The following is a 23383-nucleotide window of genomic DNA, read 5'->3' as shown; positions in this document are numbered from 1 at the left end:
CCTTTTCTTGATCATTCTGTGTTATAAACACCAAAACTCTTTACTGAACATTTCACTAGCAACACCATCCCACCTTCCCCTAAAATCTCACCTTTTATTCTTACTCATCTTAAATTTTGAGTTTGAGGTGTACCCTATCATAATCAGTCAACTCAAATGTCCACTAGAATTTTCCTCTCCAAACTCCAATATTGCACATGCCAAATTTGAAGTCTCAGTGATTTAACTGATGCAAGGCACAATTTACTTTTAGATTTGCTCCCTACCTACAATTTACTCATTTGGCTATGCAAGAATACTCTAGAACATTTATACTGAACAAAGAAAGAGAGAGACTAAATCTCAAGTTCTTTAGAAGATCATGGTAACATTTATCACCTATCATTCCTCTGGAAGCAGGGCAGATTTAAGGAATACTATATGCTGGGCTCAGCAGTTCAGCAGTTTGATATTTCTGGTTTAGAAAAAAACCCAAATACAGGGCAGTCCCAGGCAAGACATTATTACTCATTTAATCAATTTACTCTAAAACCTTCTCTAACAATATTTTAGTAACAATAAAGAGAGTTACTCAAGAGTCAGCCATCCATAAAGTCTCCATTGGGAAGACTCCAAGCTTCTTTCTAAGGGCAAATAATTCACTCAGATTTTCCATTAGGGTTTTATCTTTGTTTCATGCTTCCATTACTTCAGCCTGTCTGATTCTACCCTATTACAAATCTGTCTCAATATTTTTTTACTCTTTCTTCTTTTTTATCAAGTTGATCTTCAAAATATTTCACTACTCCATTACACACAGTTTTCACAATCAATGTACAAAAATCTCCCATCTTTTCCTCATTTAGAGAGCTATCACTCTTTAGAAAGATTCATAAAAAAGTTATCACCTCTGAAGACATTTTTGTTTTCCAGTACCACACATTTTTTGAGCTCTAATTCTCTTTAGGCAATCTCCATATTACCTGGGTTTTATCCTTTTGGGTGTTCTTTTGTATTTCATTTTAAACCTACTATGAGTGTTTTCTCTTTAAAGCAGCTCTGGTACTTTTTACCTTCCTCCTTTTAAAGGCAGTACAGGTTGATAACTGGGATACCAGTTTTAACTCCATGGAACCAATGACTGTTACTAAACAGTTTAGTGCCCCCCACTAAACTAAGGGTTCCCAGTCTTCATGCTCCCAGGGCTCTCTTGCTGGCACAACATCTTTTTAAAAAAAGTCCATTTGTCAGGGTCATCAAGATCACCAAGAATCAGTGATACAATGCTGGGGCTAGAGACTTCCTACAAGCACATGGGACTGAAGTTCCCAAAGAGCCTGTGGTGCATTCTGGCAGTTAAACTTGGTTGCCATGGCTGGATCATGATCAGTGCTCCTTGCTTGAAGTCTGCTGACACTACTTCTAACCAACACTTTGTGTTCCTGACACATGACATGACCACTGCATATCAATGTGTTTAATCCCATGGATTCCACTTAATTCATACTTGTCAATTGTGGCAATTACAGACTGTACGTACATGAAAAACACATGAATGCACTTCACATTGGCTTGATTAGCTAATTTTATTCATGCTTCTTACTGGGGATTTCTCCAGACTGTTGCCCAGCTTGATTTTCTCCTCTTTACCATTGGTGCTGATACACTACTGACAGACTGCCCCATGGTAAGACTCCGAATGTCCACAATCTAGTCATCCTTGCCTTGGAAGACCTAAAATATATTTCAGCTTCATCCAATTACAAGAAATGCAGGTACACATATAGCACCATATTCTGCATACTCTTGCTGGACTTTTGGAAGTTTTAAAATAAAACTTGCAGACCAAAAGGCACAATTTCCAATCTTATCTGGTAGGGTCAGTGAGGAGAGTGGGACAGGATAGGACAGAAGACTGACCAAGCCCAGATTTTACTCCCTAAAAAACAGACCTAAATGATTCAGATAATTTTTTGTCCTGATTTGCCATTTCTTGAAAGTATTTAAAGCTTGTGTTTCAGATGAACCATTTTAGAAATACAGCAGGTCATCAGCACCTTCCTACAGCCTCAGAAGAGACACACATATTATAGTGCAATAGCATATAAAAGAAGCAGTCTTAAGTACCACTGCTAGTCTCCCTTCAAGGAATCATTACCACTGTAAGCAGAATAAGATGCTTTTACACAACCTGCAAGACCCAGCATGTAGGGGACTGAGAGGTATTTACAAGGGATTTATACCCTAGTAGAAAGGCTAAACATTTTCCCCAGCTAATACATGTCAGATAAAACAGAGAGAAGAGATTAAATTATTCTGCATCTTAACCCAGGATTCATTCCCAGGTTCCAGGCTGGGAGGACATCTGCTGAAGTTTATAGATACCACACCAACTGAAGTCTAGCAAGAGGTTACCAACGGATCTAAAACAGGGTTTGACATCCACAGCTTCTGACTATGATCACATCTCAACATAATGAGCTCAAACAAGTAACTTCATGGAACACTGAAACAGCACATCTCAGCACTAACCCCCAAGCTAAGGCTGAACTGTTTCACAGGATAAAAAAAATAACATTCTCCAAGTCTCTGACAGGGAAAATACAGCACAGGCAAAATCCTACAAATCACAAAATGATGACAGCTGCAGCATCTGAACCATGAGGACACCCTAAACACAAGGTATTAATGCACCGTGCACTAAGTGCAAACAGTAAAAATGAGTAACTGCCAGTCAGCAGTAAGAAATAAGAACACAACACTTATCAAGCTGTGCTACAACATTACATCTCAATTGTTATACATGACTCAAGGCAGACTTAAGTTCATAAGGCTTTTGTAACAAGAGATTCCTTCTCCCCAGTTCAACATATGTAAGGAACAATTATTTACCAGTATGTTTGACAGGCTGACATGACCACAGTAATGCACCAAGTACTCTAAGTCTTGTTACAAGTCAAAAGTAGATGTTGAGCAGTATTTCTAATTTCAAATTCCTCAGCATTTTGTTATTTTATAAAATAAAGCATAAAAAACCCCAAAAGATCTACTAGGTGTTGTTGGATAAATCAGTGTTTCACTTCTACACTGAATTTCTGAATATTCTTCCAAAGTCAGACACAGTTACCTACGAAGAATCACTCCTTATCACCTTGAAGGAAAAATAATTCCTAGTTCCCTCAAACCTGAAATTAATTTCATATGCCAAAAAAGAAAATCACTGCACACATTAGGGTTGTTGTGTTAAGGGCTGCAAGGGAACTTTGTTTCACTGTGATACAAAACACAAAAAGCCAAGAGATTTAAGAGACACTAGACCTTGAGGAAAAAAAAGAGGAAAAGAATGCCACGGTCCCTGTAAAACTGCTTTTGACACACTCAATGGGCAGAAGGAACACAGAATACAGCTGTACTCATCAGATCAGTGTTTCAGATCTCTCAACAAGGGTGGCATCTCTCTCAACAAGATGACAAGAAACTCAAAAGTTCAGTTTCAGCCACCTGAGGTGAAGGGAAATGTCTTCCTTATTTTTCAGTTGATACTTGTTTTAAGATAGAACACAAAACTGCATCGAACTCTTGATATCAAAAATCAATGGCCTCTGAAATTCTGAATTATCAGCATAAGCTGTACCACCAGCTATAAATAATTCAAAGAATTATTTTTCAAATATTTGGAAGCCCTTTACCGACCCATACACACTGCACAAGTACCATTTGTGAAATTGCATATGAGAGTGCACAGGATGTACGTGCTCATTACATGTTGAAGAGCCAATACCACTCCTATCACACTGCCACTTGGTGCCTTACCATGAGCCATGCAGACCTTTCTGGAAAAAAAGGATTACTTCCAAGTGTTGAATAACATTGAGGTTCTATGGAGGTAAGTCCAACAAGCTTTTTGAGCCTTTGTTTAACATAAAAACTATTTAATGCATAATACATTAAACTACTTGAAAAGGCAACCCATATAGCCTCTGTAGACTAAAAAAGAAAATAAATTTCAAGGAATCCCAAAACCAATCAGCTGTACTTGTACATGAGAACAAAATAACATTTTTCAAACTCCTCTGTATCAAATACATAAAGTGGTGTACTGGGGCGGGGGAGCAAACAGGACAAAAACCCAAACCCTACTATAGTTATACAAGGTTGCAGGGGAAAAAAAAAAATCAAGCTAATCCAAAAGGATAAAAATCACACCTTAGACAAAGTAGACAGACTAGTCATCCATTTATGACACAATGTTTTAAAACAATTTTACTACTTTAAGCAACTAAATCTCATCCACAATTAAATAGGAATACTAGTCTTAGGGTTTCTGTTAATTTTAAGTTTCTACTTCATATCTAAAAATCAATCTTAATTGACCATAAACACTTCAAAGTCCCTTAAGTGTATCAGTTCTGGAGTCACAGAATTCTGGACACTTGGTAAGATTACTTCATCCCCAGTTACAGTAGAAATCAGCAAACCAAAACTATTTAAATATGTGGGTGGTACAAAATGAAATGTAATGACCTGACCTTCTGACTAGCTGTATGCTGAGATACAGAATCCTTAAACAAAATTAAAAATTAAGTTTCATGTACGGAGTGCTTAATAATGTAGATTTGCTGCACAAAATAATCAAATGCTGCAACAGTAAGTGGTATGAATTTTAATAATTTTAACTACTTTTAGCTATACCAATTGTGTCAGAAGGAAGACTAAAGCATAACCAGCATCTACAACTAAAAATCTATCTACCATTGTAACAACAACATAGGGAGCTCAGTGTGGTGCTCATCCCGAGCATCCACCTCATTAAGTGGGAATTAAGTGGGATACCTCAACACCGTCAACTTTTAATCAACACATTTAGACCACTTCCATCACAATTTCAGCAAGCAAGTCCACAAACCATCAGAAATTAAGAGGGAGGAAGCAGATGTTTTTACCCAGGCAGCACGTCACTACTGCCCCACAACCAGCTAGCTGCCTACTCCCACTCTCCTGCAGGCCAGCCAGCAATATCAGCCTCGAGCTAGCCCATGGCAGTGGGAAAGCCAGCACCATCTTGACAAGACTCATGCTTTAAGTTTTAGCTTTCATATTTTTCAGATTCTGTACCGCATTAGCACATAACTCTGAACTTTATATAAAGTGTTAGCAAGTTCTCTTCACAGTTTAGACAAAACAATCCTTATCCAGCCTGAGAACCAGGACACTGTTGCAGCTTCAGGCCCCAAAAATGTAAACAACAGAGAACTGAGGAGAGCAATCTGGGAGGATGGGACTTCACAACCTGAAGCTGTAATTGGACAATTAACCCCAATATGTAAATGGACCGAAAGTTATAAAAGTGTGAAAACTCGTGACCCAGCGTCCATCTTGGGTGGAGCCTTGCCCAGGCTCTTGCACTGCCCAAGGTGTATCCTTTGAAGGCATTTTAATAAATACCTACTTTATTCCTTTAACACTGTCTAGCTTCTGTTCTAGGTAGCCTCACAAGGCATCAAGATGAACAACACACCTCAATGTCAGCTTTGGCTATCCTGTGGATACACAAGTTATGTTTCCGGGAACTTTAGTAAGATATGCACTTAATTCCTTTGAAAATTCAGCTATTAAATTGAGAGCACAAATCCACTGACCAATTCTAATTTCTCTGAATTTACAAACATCATTAAATTCTTTATTTCTGCTTTTGTCTCTCAACATTACAGAAACAGATCTCAGAAAATCAGAAGTTACATGCTTAGAGGAAAGAGCTACCCTGAACACATAGCCTGGTTAGTAAAGCAGCTTGATTAAACATATAGGGAGCCCAACCAGCTTAGCATTTGCAAGTCAGTTCTAGACTACTCCCACCTGCCTAACCAAAAGAAAAATCTGGCCCAGTTCCAACAGCTGGACTGGATGTAACTAATGCCTTCCCCCTTGCATGTGAGCATATCCTTGAGTACAATTTTTATATTTCACAACATAGGTGTGGGTGCAAGACAATAAAAGGTGATGTTTGTATAGATGAAGTAAACACCAATCTTCACTAGAAATTGCTTTACTGACCTTTTTTCCCTATTCCTTCCCTGACACCTCTTCAAAAATACGAAATACTGCAATGCACATGAAAATGCAGAAGCCTCACAAGCCAGGCTGATTTGGGGCAGGAAAAAACCCCATCAAAATGCTTGTTTGTATACAATTGATGAGATGATTAAGATTGTCAGCTGCCTATCTTTGGTTAAATCAGAAGCTAAATATTCCCAATTTGCATAGGCATATAATTAGTACGTGTAAAGTTGAGGCCTAAACTGATGATATTCTACTTGTTCTGATAACAGCTGGCTTCAGATAAAAACAAAGACTAAGAACACTGACAGGAGGTGACACTGCTGTTCCACCTGTTCACACCTTCAAAGTGTATATCCCTTACCCAAGAATTGCAAGTTTCTCACAATATAGGAGAGAAGAATTCTGGGACAGCATAATGATAATCTGAATGCAACTACTTAATCACAATTGGAGGAATTAAAAACAATGATGCTCTGTACACCAATCCCATCTAGTTCTTTTGGACATACAAAAAGATTTGACATCCATGCCAAGTAAACCAAATGTTTAGTCCAAATTAAGCCTTCTAGCTAGGTTATTCCCTTACTCACCAGCATCATGGATTACCCATCTTTTCTCCCCTAACCAGTGTATGTTCTAGGCAGACCCTTCTTCCCCAAGCCTTATTTTGAGACTTACCTAATTACCAAGTACTCCTATATAAAGTTCCCAATTGTCCTTCTAAGAAAAAAAAAAAAAAAAAAAAAAAAAAGGATTTTTTCCCTAGTTGTATAGACTACAAAGTTAGAACAACTTCACTTTTCACTTCTGGCTTTGTTATCATAGCTCCACATTAAATTATGCTGACCCAGTTAAAAATGCAGGCAGGGGGCATGGATTCCACAGTACAAAGCAGCCAAACAAACTTAAAATGTGTTTGTACCTTGATCTGATACTCCAAGACAGTTTTATTTCATTTGATTACTATTTGACCTAAAAGGTATTTGCTCTTCTTTTAGGTAAACATTCTATTATTTTGCAGAAGGTATTAAAACTTAGTTGAGATTCCCTGTGTGCTGCAGGACCATAATATTTTAAATCTTCCTTCTGGCTTGTAACATTTAACACCGTACTAGGTACAAAAGGAGCAGAGTGCAGTGTTTATGCTACTTGTATCTTATGTCATGATTTGTCTGGGACCTAGTTCCTCAGGGTTAATAAAGGCCACTAAAAGAAAACTAGTTATTTTGCAGTAGGAGATGCCACACTTTTTTTTAAAATCCCCAGTTTGGGGTGCCTGAAATTAAGCCCAGGCGCCTTCTGTTAACTAGTCTGTGGCAAGATAATTCAGGTATCTGAACATGGCTAGCCTCAGCAAACTGGATGAATGAGAGATCTACTGTAACTCTTTTACTTAGTGGAGGGTAATGACTCACTGAAGGCAGATTCTCATGCCAGTATTGAAAGCCACAAACCTCCAATTATTACTGCTCATGATGCTGACCCACCTGAAAGCCCTGTGGAAGCAGACAGAGCTGCCCATTCACATTGTCTGCTTCTACTGCTCCAAAAGATCTTAGCAGAAAAGCAATTGCTATGTTTATTCATTACCAGCTCTTTTGTAAGGATATTCTTTGAGGTCCTGATATCCTCTCTGCAACTGTTCAACCTCCATACTGAGCTACTACCAGCAAAGAAGCGAGAAGTGAGCACTCCTGTTTTCATTCCCATATACCAATTATCCACTTTACAAGTACAAACTATCAAACAACCCTCAGGAGACTGGACTCGAGGCAAGTTGGCTGCATTCAACACAAATTGCACCAATACTGGAATACAATGAACATGTTATCTCCTGGTTTGATATAGAATATAAGAGCTGGAATTCTCTATTCAACACCAAAACTCATGGAAGGAATACAAAATCTAGCCCATTTCCAGTTACTACTATTGTATGAATCAAGGACATTATATCCTGTCAAAAGTTTTACAGGACTTCCATTCAGATGTAGATCTTAACACTGTTAATCACACTTTTACTGATATCAGATCAAAGACCACAACGCACCCATTTGGGCTCCACCTGAAGGCAAAATCAGGTTTCCAGGTAATTCGACAGCACCCCAAGTTAAACTCACCACTGTGCAACAGCTGGTCTGCACAAACCAACAGGTAGGCAGCAAGGATCACCAACTAATTCCACTACTTTTGACTGGTGGTCCTAAGTGAGCAAGGAACCTCTCCACAAAATGTCACAAAAAGTAGTGGCAATGCTGTCACTTGCCATCTCCATTTTGACACAAGGTCTACCTTGAAAAACTTTAATGCAGTGTTTGGTCATTTATGCGGCGGCCAAAAGAAACTCATGGATACCTGCATTGAGTTTTTCTTCTCCTCTCATATCTTTTGGACAGAGAAGGGCATACTGAATTTCACAAAGATGTCAGCTCTGCCTTATCTGAATACTGTAATACACCAAATAAACACCAAGAAGAGTGGAAACCAAGATAGTCTAATTACAAGTAATTCCTATTCGTACTTCTTTTGAAAGTTAAAAGATTAAGGCTTCTTGACACATTAAATAGGTACAAGGATTTGAGATTTGGTACTTTTATGTTACAGGAATCTGCTTTTGCCAGTACACAAACTTCTAAAAAGGCAATTAGTTATTTTGCTAAATTGCATGAGCAGGATAGTAAATGCTTTAGAGTTTCCTGGAAAGAGAAGCCTAACCTGTCCTTGAGGGAGAACAAATGAAATACCTACACCACTCCTTGGTCTTGCCTAAGACATGACACCTCTTCTATCCTCTCCTAAAGTTTCTAAGCAAGCATCGCTCCCATCCCTTTTGAGCAGGGAAAGCAGCAGACCTGTCTGGTCAGGCAGAAAAACCTGACTGCCTCCACAAAAGACAAGGAAGCCCTTTCTCCTTCCACAGTCCAGAAGACTAGAAGAGTCTGAAGAAGAGTCTAGAAGACCAACTCAGGTACAGTTTCATTTTTTTACTAATACATGTTACCAGAAACCAAACCTACCACCTAATACCATATTTCATAGACAAAATACCATATTCACGTGTGTACAGGACATCAATGCAGCAAAGCCAAATTAGGATCTTTCATGGTAACTAGGCGCAAACAACTGACTAAAATGATCATCTTCAGATCAACATAAATACTTTCAAATGTAAAAACTTATATTGTAGATTGTAGAAATTGTAGATAACCTCTTTTAAGAAATTCATTACAAAATTAAGTGTTTGGTCAGAAAGGTTTCACAGATTTCTGGGGCAAACACCAGAAGACCAGAGATTCTTAAGCGTGCCAAATATTTATACTAGTTTCCCTTAGCAAGAAGAAAAATCAAGAAAACATACAAGGCTAAATACTAGCCAGATACCTTCTTGTGTCATCTGTGTTTGAATAAAGACACTCCCTTTTCAAATAAGTAAACAGTCTTCAACTGTAATACCAAAGTACCTGGGATGATCATTCTATGAATCCATTATATATTTATAAACACCTCCCTGTGAAGTGGGGAAAAAAATTTTGTTATTCCATCTATAAAATGAGAAAATAATTGCAATTTGCATACATTCACAGGGTGCCATGAAAAAAAAAAACAATAAATCAAGTCCCTAGAGAGCTAGGCTATATTCAACCACAGCAGACTTCTTTGGTATACTATTACATGCTCAAATGAAATCAGATTTTCTTTGCTGTTTTTTGAAAGATACAATCAAAAGGCAAAAAAAAAAAAAGATTAAACATGTGCTAGCTGCCTAATTAAATCTATGAAGAGATCATTCTGCTCAAATGCAAGAGAAAACAACAAACCCAGCTGACAACGCAGGAAGAAGATGGAGCATTAGGAATTAGAAAATACACTCTAGCAGCATCCCACAATCTTACAAACCTTGTCAGCTGCCCTTTTGATTTAATCATTTCAGTATCCTAAATTCTAGATGCTTCTACCTCACTTTTTAATGTGACAGAAACATAGAATCCGTGTGCTTACATTACTTGAACATTTTGGGTATCATACTGCTCTCCTTGAGGATTCCTTCAGTTTCTTAAAATTCCAGTTTATACATCCTTCCGCTAAAAGAAAAGATGCTATCACATTGATTGCACATATCAGTGCTCCTTTAATGCCTCTTCTTGTCTGGAAGGTTGCTCCTCAGTGCTGTTTGATCAGTGCTATGAACACTACAGATTCTTATTGCACACCTGGCAAACAGTGGTTAACAGGATCCTGATGAATCGCAGCAGGGCTCTCATTTCAGGACCCTCTCCTGATGTGGAAAGCCTCCTGTATCTGGCTGAAAGTCCGATTTTTATTGCAGAGAAATCACTACCACTGACTTTGCACCTAACATTACATGTGCATGAGAAGTGAGAGCCCCGATGCCAAAAAGCTGCATGCAAAGAGTATCTGATGGTGAGTGGTGACTTCAGTTACCTCAGCAAGACACAACAACTCTCTGCAGAACTTCATCAACCTTCTGACTTACGCTGTAGCTGACTAAGAAAAGGCAAGGACTGGCACTCCAGGAACTGCAAACCTGAAATCTGACACGGTACCTGGTCAGGAATCCCCTACTGCACCTCTGAAAGCCTGGGCACACACCACGCTAGCACCCTGTGTGACCAACCACCTTTTCCTCATACAGATGAGCTCTGTGTTCCACACCAGCAAATTTGCAGTGGGACTGGAACACTCAAACACTTCTCCATCAAGGCTTACAAGTCTTGAAAGGAAGCTGTTTTCCCAAGCGGATTTTGAGAATCACTTACTCTATCACCACCTCCAAAGTCCACCTGTTACTGAATCTGACAATAACTAAGGTTAAAAATGCTCAAGAAGAGGTCCTCAGCTGATGAGACATGACAGAGTATGAGGGAAATGAGTAATTCAGTAACAGGTGTTTGAATGAAGAAGATACAAATTTGTCTCCTGTTCTGTAGACACTAGTACATTATATATTCCTATTTTGTACTTGCTGTACTTTTTAAATATACACAAAATCAAGTTCAAAGCTGGCTGCAACATTTGCTTAGCCTGAGAAGGGAGACAAGTGTCAGGTGAGCCAAGGAGCCTCCCCAGCAGATTTAATGGTGTTAATCAGATTGTGAAGGGATAACAATCCAACAGTTAAATACCACTAGACAAGATATACCTTCTCCCCTTCACACTGACCTCTTTGAGCCACCACTGGTCTTCTCCAGATGTGAAGGGCTGGCTCAGGAAGCTAAGGGAGCAGAAAATTAAAGAAACATGAAGAGCTTTGCAACTCATTCACTCCAAGGCACAGACAGTTCTGATGCAGGACTAACTTTTTGGAAGATACCAGTGCTTTTGACTACCAATATCAAGTTTTGTGAAATGGAATACAAAGCCCAGTTTCTGCTATTATATAAGTAAGCAGGAACATCAATTCAGTATCAGAGTTTCCCACAGCAGGTATTTTGGAAACAACTGACAGACTATTATCGGAAAAGATACAGGTTTTAGATTTCTTTTTCAAATCAGGTCAGTTGATAATTTGTCTTTACTACTTGATGACCAATCCATTATCTACTAGTTCATCGCCTCCTCTAGCCTGTTATAAATTAGATGCCTCATTCCACTTCTAATCCCACAACAAATACAAATCTGATCAGTTATTTGTAGCTGCTGTATCTTCCTAATTGCTGTCTTTTCACATAACGCCATTTTAAAGGACAAAACATCCTGCTTAGATATGTGCTGGAACGGTACAATTACAAAGGCCTCAAAGAACTTATGTAAAAAATAGTTAAAGAGCCCTTTAAAACTAGTCTGACTGTTACACTGCTACCAGCTGTGACCAGACTTCAATATTCTACAAATTAAAAATTAATCCTTTCATAGAAGAAGCTTTAGAGGTACCAGTGGCACTGCTATAGTGTTAGAAATACACAAGAATGAAGAAAAACAAATTCTGTAATTACAGGAAGATTACCAGAGGCTTGGTGTATCACAACAGCAAACAGCAATAATTGGGCCTCAATACAGCAAGCACAGACCCCAATCAGCTTATGAAGATTATGTTCATCACAAGATACCATCTCCAAATTGCATTCTCCACAGGTATTTTGGAAATAAACTATTTCCTAACGTATCTGTGTATTTAAATCTTTTAAAATGCAATGGATTCAACTGATTTTGAACCTCATGGAAAACACTACACAGTACATCTAAATGGACTTTTCAGGTGTTTGCTTTCTGCCAAGAGTCACGAACATTTCACAGTGTTGAACTATTTACTTGCAGACTAAAGCTTGGAAAATTCTGCAGCAATAGCAACCAAAGAGGCTTCCCACATCTGTACCTTACTTCCAACCCATGTAATTCTTTCCAAGGTACAAACATGTACACTTTTGTTCTCCCAAAAGTATATATATTGGGTTTAAAGGGTAACAAAGAAGCAGCTGGAGTTAAAAAACTCTGCATGAGAGTACTGGATCATGTACTACATCTAGCTCCCAACAGGAAGTTACCGGACACCTGTGCTTTCACTTTACCTACTGAGCCTCAACAAGCCAGTGAACCTTACAGCAGGTCCATAGTACCTTAAACCCACCTAAGCCAGCTGTTAAATCCCTACTCCCTTCTGGTATCCTTTCCTGTGTCCAAATGAAATGCAGAGAGCTGACCAATCTGTACTGTGAAATTTTGAAAGAAACTGCATTGGTACAAAGTAGCTGGGAGTAACAGGATTTCTGCGACTGCTACAACACTTACTTGTTTCATGAAGCCTTGGAGGGAAATACGAGGAAACAGCAAAAACTCTACTTAGTGCACAGAACAGCACCCAGAAATGAGCTGGCAGCAGCATGTGCACTCATTCGCTAGCACTGTGCAGGTAAGGAGGCTCCACTGCAAAAAGCCTTTGACACTTGACAGGAACAGGGCTTTAAGCCAAGCTGTACCTTTTCCCAGATGCCCAGAGACTGCACCGATTTGGCCTCCCCAGAACAACATTCCTGTGCTCACAAAAAATTGATGGCAGCATGATAGAAAAATGGGGCTGAATTCAGGCATCCTCAAAAACTAGATCCTCACTGTTAGCAATGCAGGAACAGTAAATACACTGAATCTGCCAGAGCTGATGACGGAGATCTGGGCTAAGGCCACTTGCTTTCTCTGCCTCATTTGGGGTGAGAATGCTGAAGGCACAGAATAAAAATGTATCCTTCAAAGTTCCTGATCCCAAAGGTGATACAGACTTAAAGATCACACAACCGCCTGTAACTGGGAAAAATACATCAGTGACCAGGACTTCAGAAACTAAAAATCAAATAGAGCAGGAGTAGGTGAAAGATGACAAGTGGCTACATTTCCTTCTGGTAAATGGCCCTCAGCAAATCTCAGAAGGATAACCCTACAGCCTAACCAACAGAAGATCTAGGACTTATCTTCTTTTGACTTATGACTGGGGTATGATAGGTATACAAAAAGGAAATTTTAATCCCAGTCATTGAAGTGTTTTTACATAAAGTTATTCAGTTTATAACACGTTAACTCCCTTCTAGGTTTTGGGTTTCTTTCTCTCCTTGGTTTTCTTTTAAATGAGAGCACATAGAGTTTTCAATTTAGTATGCACTTTGCTAATTTCATGACCACACAATCTCATTATATCACACACAAAAACCACCAGCATATCATGCAGACAGCCCTACAAATTATAACACCTCTGCTCATCAAGACTTTTTCTTCAGTTTTAGTCAGGGATGCTGACTAATCCTGACAGAAAGAAATGGGCTGATTGTTTGATCCACCACCTTAAACATCAGAACTGTGAGTCAACAAATGGGTGCCTGCTACTGTAATAAAGAATAAGCAACATTTCTAATCCAAAACACCGAAGGAGTAAATAATGCTAGGAAGGACGTTACTGAGCAAAGAATGAAGCTGAAGAACTGCAAAAATCAGAAGGTTCAAATTAGGTTTTCTAAAAGCTAGGCTAGCTTAGATATCAATATAAACAAATAAACACAGTTACAGTGAGTGTCACAAATTAAGTGATTGCAACTGTTTAATTTTGTCCTGTGAAGCCTCAACTGTACTGGAATAATTAGTGCTGGATATTTAGGAAAAAAAACATCACTGAGACTTAAGACTCATGTCCATAATCAACACAGGAAAGTCTTCTCATTTTATGTGTAACAATTCAAAAACCTCTTTCACATCTCAGGAGAACACAGAATTCAGAAGACAGTGAGGAGAGAACCGGCAGCTGTTTGTCCAGATGAAGCCATGAGAGTCTTGGCTCCTTATTGATCAGCTCTGCAGGTTGAGGTTAACTTTGTCTGCTGCTAATCACATGTCAGTACCTATAAAAATAGAAAAATCTCACTAATTAAAGAAAGAACAGAAACTCATATTAAGTGAAGAACACTTAAATTGTGGCATTTGATACTGCTATTATCCTTTTTGAGAGCTAGATGTTTTTTGGAATATTAATACCCCAAAATCAAAATTCCAGTTCAGTATCAACAACTTTACCTCCCTAAAAGAGGAACACAACAAAGAGGTATGGAACTTCCACCCAAACTTGAAACTAGAAGAAGGAGAATGAACCTGTACAGGTGAAAGATTCAGAACCTTTGATTTCTGCTCAACAGGTCTGTTCCTCTGCTCTTAGAAATTCACAATGAGAAGCTGCATGGGGTGCAGAGCAAAATCCAAAAGTACTTACTTATCTCTTGTTTCCCTTAAAGTTGCATTAAGTAAAAGCAAAGACAATTATATGTCCCAGCAAACCCAGTAACAAAATATGAGTTAAGTACAAATTAAAGGAGTAAGTATTTTGGTCTGCCAGAAGAGTCTGTACCCAGAGGGGATCAATAGTAACTCTCAAGTATTTAATAGCAGTCAAAGGAAGATTAGTAAAGAATGTGTTCAAGCCTGATGTGTTCAAAGGCAATGACTGTTTCCAGGCAGAAGGTGACTCAAGTGCCACTGTTTTCAAACTGAAGCTGAGATTGTACAGCTTTGAATATTTTAAATTATCCAGAGGATATAATCTAGATATCAGACCATGATTTATTATGCCATCACTCTAAATACTTCACTTCTCTTTGGTGGAATTCGACAAAACAAGGTGGTGTAGATCAATGCCAACGAAAGCACTGATGCCTCCTGATTTCCAAAGCTGAGCACAGAAAATTGAAGGCAGGTTCTCTACGTCAAACCCTTTATTGCAGTACAGGGAGCAAACCAAGTGTATTTAATTGCTGACAGTTGGGAATTAGGTATATTTGATTTAGAAAACAAACACTTTGTCTCTGTGTAGTGAAAGTTATAGGCTTTTCACAATCTGTGCAATCAGCAGGTCAGTCTGTGTACCAGTTCCTCAAGAGAGGCACAGTAACTAATGGCAATTATATAGCTCTGCTGAGCTCATTCATTCTCCACTCTAAACTTAATCTACATTGTTTTACTTTTAGAGGCTTAAGTTAGATAAAGTTTACTCCAGAAGGGTATTTCTGAGATGAACTTTTAAATACCCGGATCGGAAAAGAGTCAAAAAGAAGGTTTAGTAGAAAAATCTCAGAAATTTAATACAAATTAAGCTATTTTGAAAGACACTGAAACATTTCCAATCTTTAAAAGTCCTTTAAATGAACGTAAATTTCATTTTAGCATATCTCCATGGGTATACAACTTTAAAATACCTCTGCATTTTATCTACTTGTTAGTGCAAAAGAAATATGTTGCCTAGATTTTAACTCTTTTCAAAAGCAGATATGACAGCTTTAACTATGTTACTGGAGCTCTGCACCACTCTTAGGCTCAGCCACAGAAAGGGAATCACTCAGCACACTGGAAGTCAACCCTAGGGATATGCTTCTCCATAAGAGCAAATACACTACTCCAAAATAATTACTCCCCTTCAGGGTGAAATGTGAGCTAAGCCACCTTAGCTGGTCTGGCAGAAGTAATCTCAGCAAAGCTGAGGCCATCCATTCCCTCCTTCCTCCCCACGGAGGCAGACATTCAGTTCCCCTAGTCTTGGGCATGCTATAATACAGGCAAGCGTGGATGACAGATCAGTTCACACTAGGCATGAACATACCTAACCTTTCCCTGTTTAGAGCTCTGATGGATTCAGGCCAGTGACTGAGAAAGCAGCAACAAAGCCGGTAACCAATACGGAGAGATGAGACAAGGACAAAATGAATGAGGAGCAGCAGGAAGAGCCTCACTGGATGAGAAGGGGAAAAAGAAATGCACCACGCCCCCTCCTTACCCTAAGAAGCAACCGCTAAACAGAAGGATGGGCAATTTTTAGTTACTTTCTAACATTTACTAATGTTAGCCAGAAGTGTTGAAGTTATCATACTCTTTACATGCAAGGTTTCTTTAAGATTCACTGTTGCAGACTTAAATAAAAATTAAAGATTACTTTACACTGTGAATGTCACCTTAAAGACACTGCTGCTGCTAAGCCTGACCTGCATAAAATTGTCTCCACCCAAACAATAGCAGCAGAAGTGTGAATTCTCCTAAAATACAAAATGTGCTTTCAGAGGACTAAAATTCCAGTCTACCGATTACAAAAGTTAAGTGATAAAATCGACAGAAGCATGGAAAACACCCTCAGGTGAAGTCAAAGTAATCTGACACATATTTAGGTTTTCACTCTAGCGAATCCTAAGCCGATTTCAATCCTAGCCTGATTTCAGAGCTCCCTCCCCCTTCCTTTCCTATTACAGAAACTTAAACACGAGATTTGGGATTTCCTCTTTCAATTGCGAGTAGAGCTGAGGATGTGTCCGAAAATGACACGCAGATTCGAAGATCTCAGGAACATCTCTAGGAAAACCTCCCAATAACCCTGAAGCTCTCAAATTCGGGCGACTAAACTATTACCCCATTAGCCTTACCGAGCACCGCACTCCTTCCCCATTTAGACGCAGACGCCCAGCAAACCATTACTGATGGGCCTACCAGCATTTGAAAATAAAATATAAAAACTGAAAAAAGGGGTTGATACACGGTAGGACAAGGAACAAAACGGGCCAGCACAGCCCACCGTAACCAGGCTCACCAGAGCGTGGGAGCGGTCCCCGGCACCAGCACAGGCCGCCGTGAGCGGCAGCGGCACCGAGGGCAGGGCAGCCCCGAGCCCCGGCGGAAGGGCCGCCACCGCCCCGGGGGGCGGCACAAAGGCGGCCGGCACCATTGTCCGAGGCCCCATCCGAGCCCCGGGCACGGGGAAGGCGGCAAGACGGGGAGGCCGCCGGGGTGGGAGCGGGAAGAGCCGCGGGAGGAGAAGGTGCCGCATCCCGCCGGCCCTGCCCGGGCCCCGGCGAGCCCGGCGGAGGGGCCCGCGGGCGGCCCGGCCGCGCCAACCCTTCCCCCGCCGCCGCCTCCGCCCCCCGCCGGCCGCGCCCGCCCGCATGACGGCGAAGAAAAAAACCCCCCTCAGGCGTTCCCCCCGCCGCCTCCTCCCGCCGCGAGCGCGGCCCAGCCCGGCCCGGCCCCTCCTCTGGCGGCCGCCGGCGGAGGCCGGGCCCGGCCGGGGCCCCGCCGGCCCCACACGCACCTCCGCGTCGCGGCCCTTGTTCTTGAAGCTCTTGATGCGGTGGCTCTCCAGGCCGGTGGCGGCGGCGTTCTCGGCCATGGCGGCTCCCGGCGGCTCCTGCGAGGCGGCTCCGGCGGCTCCCGGCGGCGGCTCGCGCGAGGGGCGGAGGGAAGCGGGACGCGCTCCGTGACGAGCGCGCGGGGGGGAAAACGGGCGGGGAGGGGGAAGGGGGGGGCCGCTGCCGCGCGCGCGCGCCGTTGCTGAGTGACTGGGAGAGGAGTGGGGGGGCGGGGAGCGGGCGGTGCGAGCGCACGTGACGCGGAGGGCGGGCGGACATCGCCCAATTGCGGCGCGGCCTCGCGGCTCTGGCCCTGCTCCCTAACCAGTCCGGTCCCGCCCCCGCCCCGCGGGGCATTCTGGGGCGTGTAGTGCGGACGGGTGGCGGATCCGCACGTGGAGCGGCGGCCCGGCCGCGCGGTGCCGGCTCGACGCCGGGCGCTCCGGGAGAACCGAGGGCCTGACGGTACTGGGCAAGCAGAACCTCAGAATAGGTCCGGTTGGAAGGGACTACAGCGGGACATCTGGTCCGATCTCCCTGCTCAAACAGCACATGGCACAGGATTGTATCCAAATGGTTCTTGATATCTCCAGTAAAGGAGACTCCACAGTCTCCTCTCCGGGCAAATGTTCGAGTGCGTGGTCACTCACACTGTAAAGAAGTCTTTTCTCATGTTCAGGTGGAGCTTCCTGTGCGTCAGATTTTGCCCATTGCCTCTTTTCCAATTGCTTGGCACCACCAAGCAGAGCCTGGCTCCATCTTCCCCCCAGCCTTTCCTCACAAGAGAGATGCTCCAGTCCCTTCATCATCTTTGTTGCCCTCCACTAGACCTGCTCCAGGAGCTCCCTGTCTCCAGTGTGCCGAGGAGCCCAGAACTGGACACAGCACCCCAAATGTGGCCTCAGCAGGGCTGAGTAGATGGGCAGGATCACCTCCTTGGACCTGCTGGCAATGCTCTTCCTAATGCATCCCAGGATTCCACTGATCTTGTTAGCTGTGGGGTTTTCCCCCCAAATGCACTCTGGGGTGACCCCACTGGCACGGCTCATGCACAAAGTGGCCTCAAGCAGCTCTTCCAGCCAGGGCTGTGTCGTGGATCTGCTCTGCACCTCACTCTGCTCCTCATGACTGCACTAACATCGTTGTACCCAGCCTGGGAAGTGCTGCACAACAAGCACCTAGGAAATCCAGGTGTTTTGGGAAGCCTCGAGTCCCCTCTGGTGGCTCTGCCATGCAAGCAAGCCCTGCCTGGAAAAAGCAAATCCAGTGCTTTGCCAACATGCCCTTCATTCCTTCCACACGTGCATGTGGCAGCTGGAGCCACACACCTACTGTGATGCAGGGCACAAAGGGGCTCTGCCAGCCCAACAAATTGTCCCCAAACTGTCAAAATTATTGCAGTATGACTCCCCACGTGCAGCTCTGGGAGTATTTGAACAGACTGCAAACGAAGCACCCCCAGATTGATGGCAGCCTTGGCATGGCAATTTGGGTCAAATACGGTGCCCTGAAGTCACACCTGGAATTTTCATGGTAGAAAGGAGGATGTAAGTGGGTGGTGTAGTTGTAGTCAGTGGTAAGCAGTGATCTAACACCTTGCATAAAGCAGAGTATTATCCAAGAAAACCAAAACCCCAAAATAATGAAAACATGTAACATTCAAATTTAGCTCATCTTACGCCACATCAGGGTGTGCAACAGATCCTTACAGCTATATATAAATTTTTCTTTTAGAGGTCTCTAATTGATGGCTCAGCTTTTTATTTGCCTTCTCCCAACCCCTCTTTGGATCATTTGAGTGACTGTAGCTTGTACCTCACAGCTCTGGCAAAACAAGGCTTGCAGCCTGCTGGAGATGAGTAAAAGTCTGGAAGAGGAATGCTCTTCCTCACCGTCATTGAGTTGCGTGCCAAATGTCCTTATCTGAGGGATCAATATCGGGGTTTCCATCTCTCTCCTTTCCAAGCAGTTCCAAATCCCAGCACACTTCCCTCTGTGCCTTTTCCCACAGCTTTTTCCCGATGTGCTGCACCATTGTTGCTAGGGTGGAAGACAAAAAGGAGTCAGAAACAGGCAAAGCCAAAAAGGCACAACCAGTGTGGCTGGTGTTTGTCAGAGATGGCTTCTAGGCTACCTGGAAGTTTGAAGGAAAATTTCTCTAGCTATCCAGTTGTCTTCAGGAGAGCTTCCAAAGCAGATTCAGCAGCTGAGAGCTTTGTTTTACCCCCCCAAGGAAGGTGGCTGTGGCTGTCTCAGGCCTGGTAGGGCAGTAGAGCAATGCTGATATGATCCCTGCTAGGCAGGATCAGTTCTCCTCTGGAGGAATTGGCCACCTTTACCATGAACAAAGGATTATTGTTCAGCACCACTCAGCGTAAACTGAGAGGTAAGAGGAAAACTTGCAATTAAATATCAAGTGTCTCCAGGTTGGGATATCTCAATTTACCAATCATAAATCTATACCCATTCCACTAGATACGATTTATAAATTCACTGTTGTTTTCTTTCCCATTTCTTCCTGTACATAAGCCCTTCAGAGTTTCTATGGTTCATTTAATTAATCCTGGTAGACACTCAGGAGTTGAACACCTCTTAGACAGAGCTACATGGAAGTTTGCTTGGCTTTGCTGCCTGAATAAAGCTTTGTGGTGAAGCTCTTGATTTGGATCAGGGAAAACATTTTGATGCAGTTAAGGAAATACTACTTTTTGGCACAGTAATTAACAGACACTACTAAAACATAAGGAATGAGTAGTTTGCTACTTTAAAAACAGAACAAGCCATGTGGATCTGGGTGGCTGTTCTTCATCACCATGACTTTCATATCATTGTGTTCATGTTGTCAAGACCTGCAAGATATGTGTGAGGACCATGAGCACATTTGAAGGATTCACTGACCCTGAGCAGCCTCCCCGTGCTCCATTTCCATCCCTTGCCCCAGTGATGCTGCAGTGGTGCCAGTCTCAAGCTCCATTGCAACCCTGGCCCAAATGTGGGTGCTGGGTGTCCTGGCTGGGTGATGGGGAAGGGTGAAGGGGAGCAAAAGAGGGTGGTTAGGGCCACCAAGGCCTGTGGGTGCCTTCAGTGCCCTGACAACATAAAATCTGTAGCTTAAAGAGCTGTGAGGAGGAAAGATATTTCATAATTCAAAGATAAGGGCAATAAGAACTTTTCACGTATCCCGTTACTGGATGAAGTTGAGTAGTGCTTGTTTCTGGGATGACCTTTTGGCTCCAGCAAAACTGGAATTAACAAATTCATTGGGATCAACCCAATGAATATTGCTATATTTTGGGAAGAGCACATGGTCAGCTCAGTGCAGTGTCAGATTCAGCGGCCACTCACCCTGTGCTTGCCAGTCACTTGTTCTTTTGCAGTCAGCAATTTTGTCTGTATCCACCAGTCAATAGAGCTGCAAGGAAACCAGCATGTAAAAAAATGTAATGAACCTGAGTCATGTTGTCTCTGGCGATCCCTTCAAGAAGGATTGGGGAGGTTTAGGTGCACTGCTTTGAGATGCAGTCCCACCCTGCTAATGGATATTACAAGGCGAGGCAGGAGAGACAAATAGAACGTGTCAGCTCCTCAGTCTCTGTTCACAGCCATGAGAAGCTGAAGCCAAGACCTGAGGGTGGAGGAGGCATGGATGCCTCCTCAGCAGAGGAGCAGGATGGCTGGCAAGGTGGGATCATCTTGAAACACTGCTGCTCACTTGGCCACAAACCACATGTCAAGAACAGCCTGTAAAATTGTGCAACCTGTAATCACAGGAAGGTACAAGGATTGCTACAGAAGTTTAAGCTCTAACCTAAAGCACCCATGGGCCTCATGCCTTGCTTGCCCACCTCAGAATGGAGCACCTAAAGCACCCATGGGTCTCATGCCTTGCTTGCTCACCTCAGAATGGGATAGCCAAGCACCTCTGACCTGGGATGAATGACAGCTGTCACCACGTGTTACCACTGGCATGGCAGAGTGAGAGAAAGCCTTTTTGCCCTATAAAATCTGCACTGTTCATGTGCTCTCTGCCTCTCAGCAGACATTAACCTTCATGCCTTGCCTTCTAGTACCTCTAGAGACAGTGTGACTGGGGCAGGCTCAGACCCTTGCATGGCTGGGGTCCCTGCCCAGACCCTCTGTGGCTGTCCCACTGTACGTACAGCTCTCCAGCAGCTGGCTGGGCAGCATTTTGGGTGTTGCTCTCTTACAAAAAGGGATGAGTAACACATGCAATAAATGAAAGCAATGCCTCTGACACTCATTTTCCCTGAAGGTGCATGTATTGTTTTGGTGAGACCATTAATGCATGTTTGCAGTTCTCTCCACCACTGAGGTAAAAAATTTGTCTTCTTAGGAAAAGAGTTATGTTCCCACCTCATTGCAGCTGTGGCTTGGTAATGACAGTGAGCTAAATCCTGGTAGACACTCCAGCGTTGTTAAAGGCTGCCAACAAATGCCGTGTGAGCTAAGAGGTAACACGCACTCCAGGAGACATGAGATAGATCCACTGAAGAGAAGCCCATGGTGAGTTGCTGTGTAGAAAGATCCACAACCCCCAGGTCAGGAAATCCCTAAGCTGAAAACAGTTGAAACACTGGGAAAGTGCTGGGGGGAGCATCACTTTTTTTCCTGTCCTTATGCTTTTTTTGATACATCAGTTTACTGGTGGCTGTTGGAGATGCAACAGCCTTACTGAATTCTTATTCAGACCTGCTTTTGGTCTGACCCACAACAGTCCTTATATTCACAGCAGAGAATTAGTGCTCAGTGAGCCATGTCAGTGTGAATTTGATACCCAAGTAGTCCCAGAGTACAGTGCGGTCCTCCAGTTTCAAAGCAGGTGGTTATGGGTGTCACCTGGTTGTCCTGTTGCTGCTTTGTCCCTTCTCTGGTCACCCACCCTGGAGACAGCTTACCTGGTGCCAGACTCCAGTCTGGGGTGAAAACAGATGCTTTTTTGGAAGAGAACTCTGGCCATAGGTTTGGATGCCCACAAGGAAACAATCTCTGGCTGCAGTGGGGTGTGCATCTCATCCAATTGGCTCTCTGATGTTGTTCCCCAGTCTTTCAACAGTGCCTCAGTAGACCTGGCAGTCTGAAATACTTCTCTGCAGCAGAGCACCTTATCCCACTACCCATGGGCAGCATGGTCAATGGCACCTTGCACAAACAAGCAGCTCCAGTGGGCTCTCAGGAGCTGTGCAGACTGGTAAAGGGCTCAGGGAAATGAGGGCCTTCCTCAGTATCTCTGTGCCAGGACCAGTCCCAGAGAGCTGCCCTTTCTGCTGGAAGCAGTCACTTCTGGGGACAACGCAAAGAGCTGGTGAGGGAGCTGTCATGAGGCTGTCTTTGGGAGAGCCAGTGTCAGGATTAACAAATGCCTCATTATCTACAGACGAGGAACAGAAGCATTGAGGGAGCAGCTGGATAGTCTGCCAGCATCTTCAGAGTCTGGGGAACATTGTTAATGAAGGAGGAACCATGAAACCTCTGGTTATTCATGGGTTCTCTGTGTTCTGTCTGAGCCAAGTTGCTGTCTCAGCATCTTTGTCCACACTTTAACTGGGAGAAGAGGTTCTGCTCCTTCTGATTCAGAGCATCACTTTCCTTCTCTGCTATTCTCAGAGGAAATCCCACAGTCCATAATATTTCCTCATCTTCTGTTGTTCCCTGTTTTTAGGCAGGTGCACAAAAGAGCTGGTGAGCTGCTGTTGTGGGTGACAGCAAGGTGGGCATGAAATAAGGGCTTCATG

The 23383-nt window shown here is 42.9% G+C and overlaps 1 protein-coding gene across 2 annotated transcripts in view; it reads right to left on the bottom strand.

Moving 5' to 3' along the window:
- KPNA3 (karyopherin subunit alpha 3) overlaps positions 1-17803 on the bottom strand; it is a 48228-nt gene extending 30425 nt beyond the window's left edge. Inside the window, exons 1-2 of one of the 2 annotated variants that reach the window (XM_071448316.1) lie at positions 17594-17803; positions 11218-11269 (exon numbers count right to left, since the gene is read on the bottom strand). Coding sequence is in view for 1 of the 2 variants with exons in the window: in XM_071448315.1 (XP_071304416.1) it covers positions 17594-17671 (78 nt within the window). In the remaining variant the exon portion in view is untranslated. The remainder of the gene's footprint in view (positions 1-11217; positions 11270-17593) is intronic. The other variant, XM_071448315.1, reaches the window with a different exon arrangement.
- Positions 17804-23383: the final 5580 nt, after the last annotated feature.

This window comes from Agelaius tricolor, unplaced genomic scaffold (assembly GCF_023055355.1).
Source record: "Agelaius tricolor isolate 1412-34295 unplaced genomic scaffold, bAgeTri1.0.p SCAF_26, whole genome shotgun sequence".
Classification (NCBI taxonomy): domain Eukaryota; kingdom Metazoa; phylum Chordata; class Aves; order Passeriformes; family Icteridae; genus Agelaius; species Agelaius tricolor.
The sequence above is the reverse complement of the archived record's forward strand: the minus strand, read 5'-3'. Positions and strand labels throughout refer to the sequence as shown.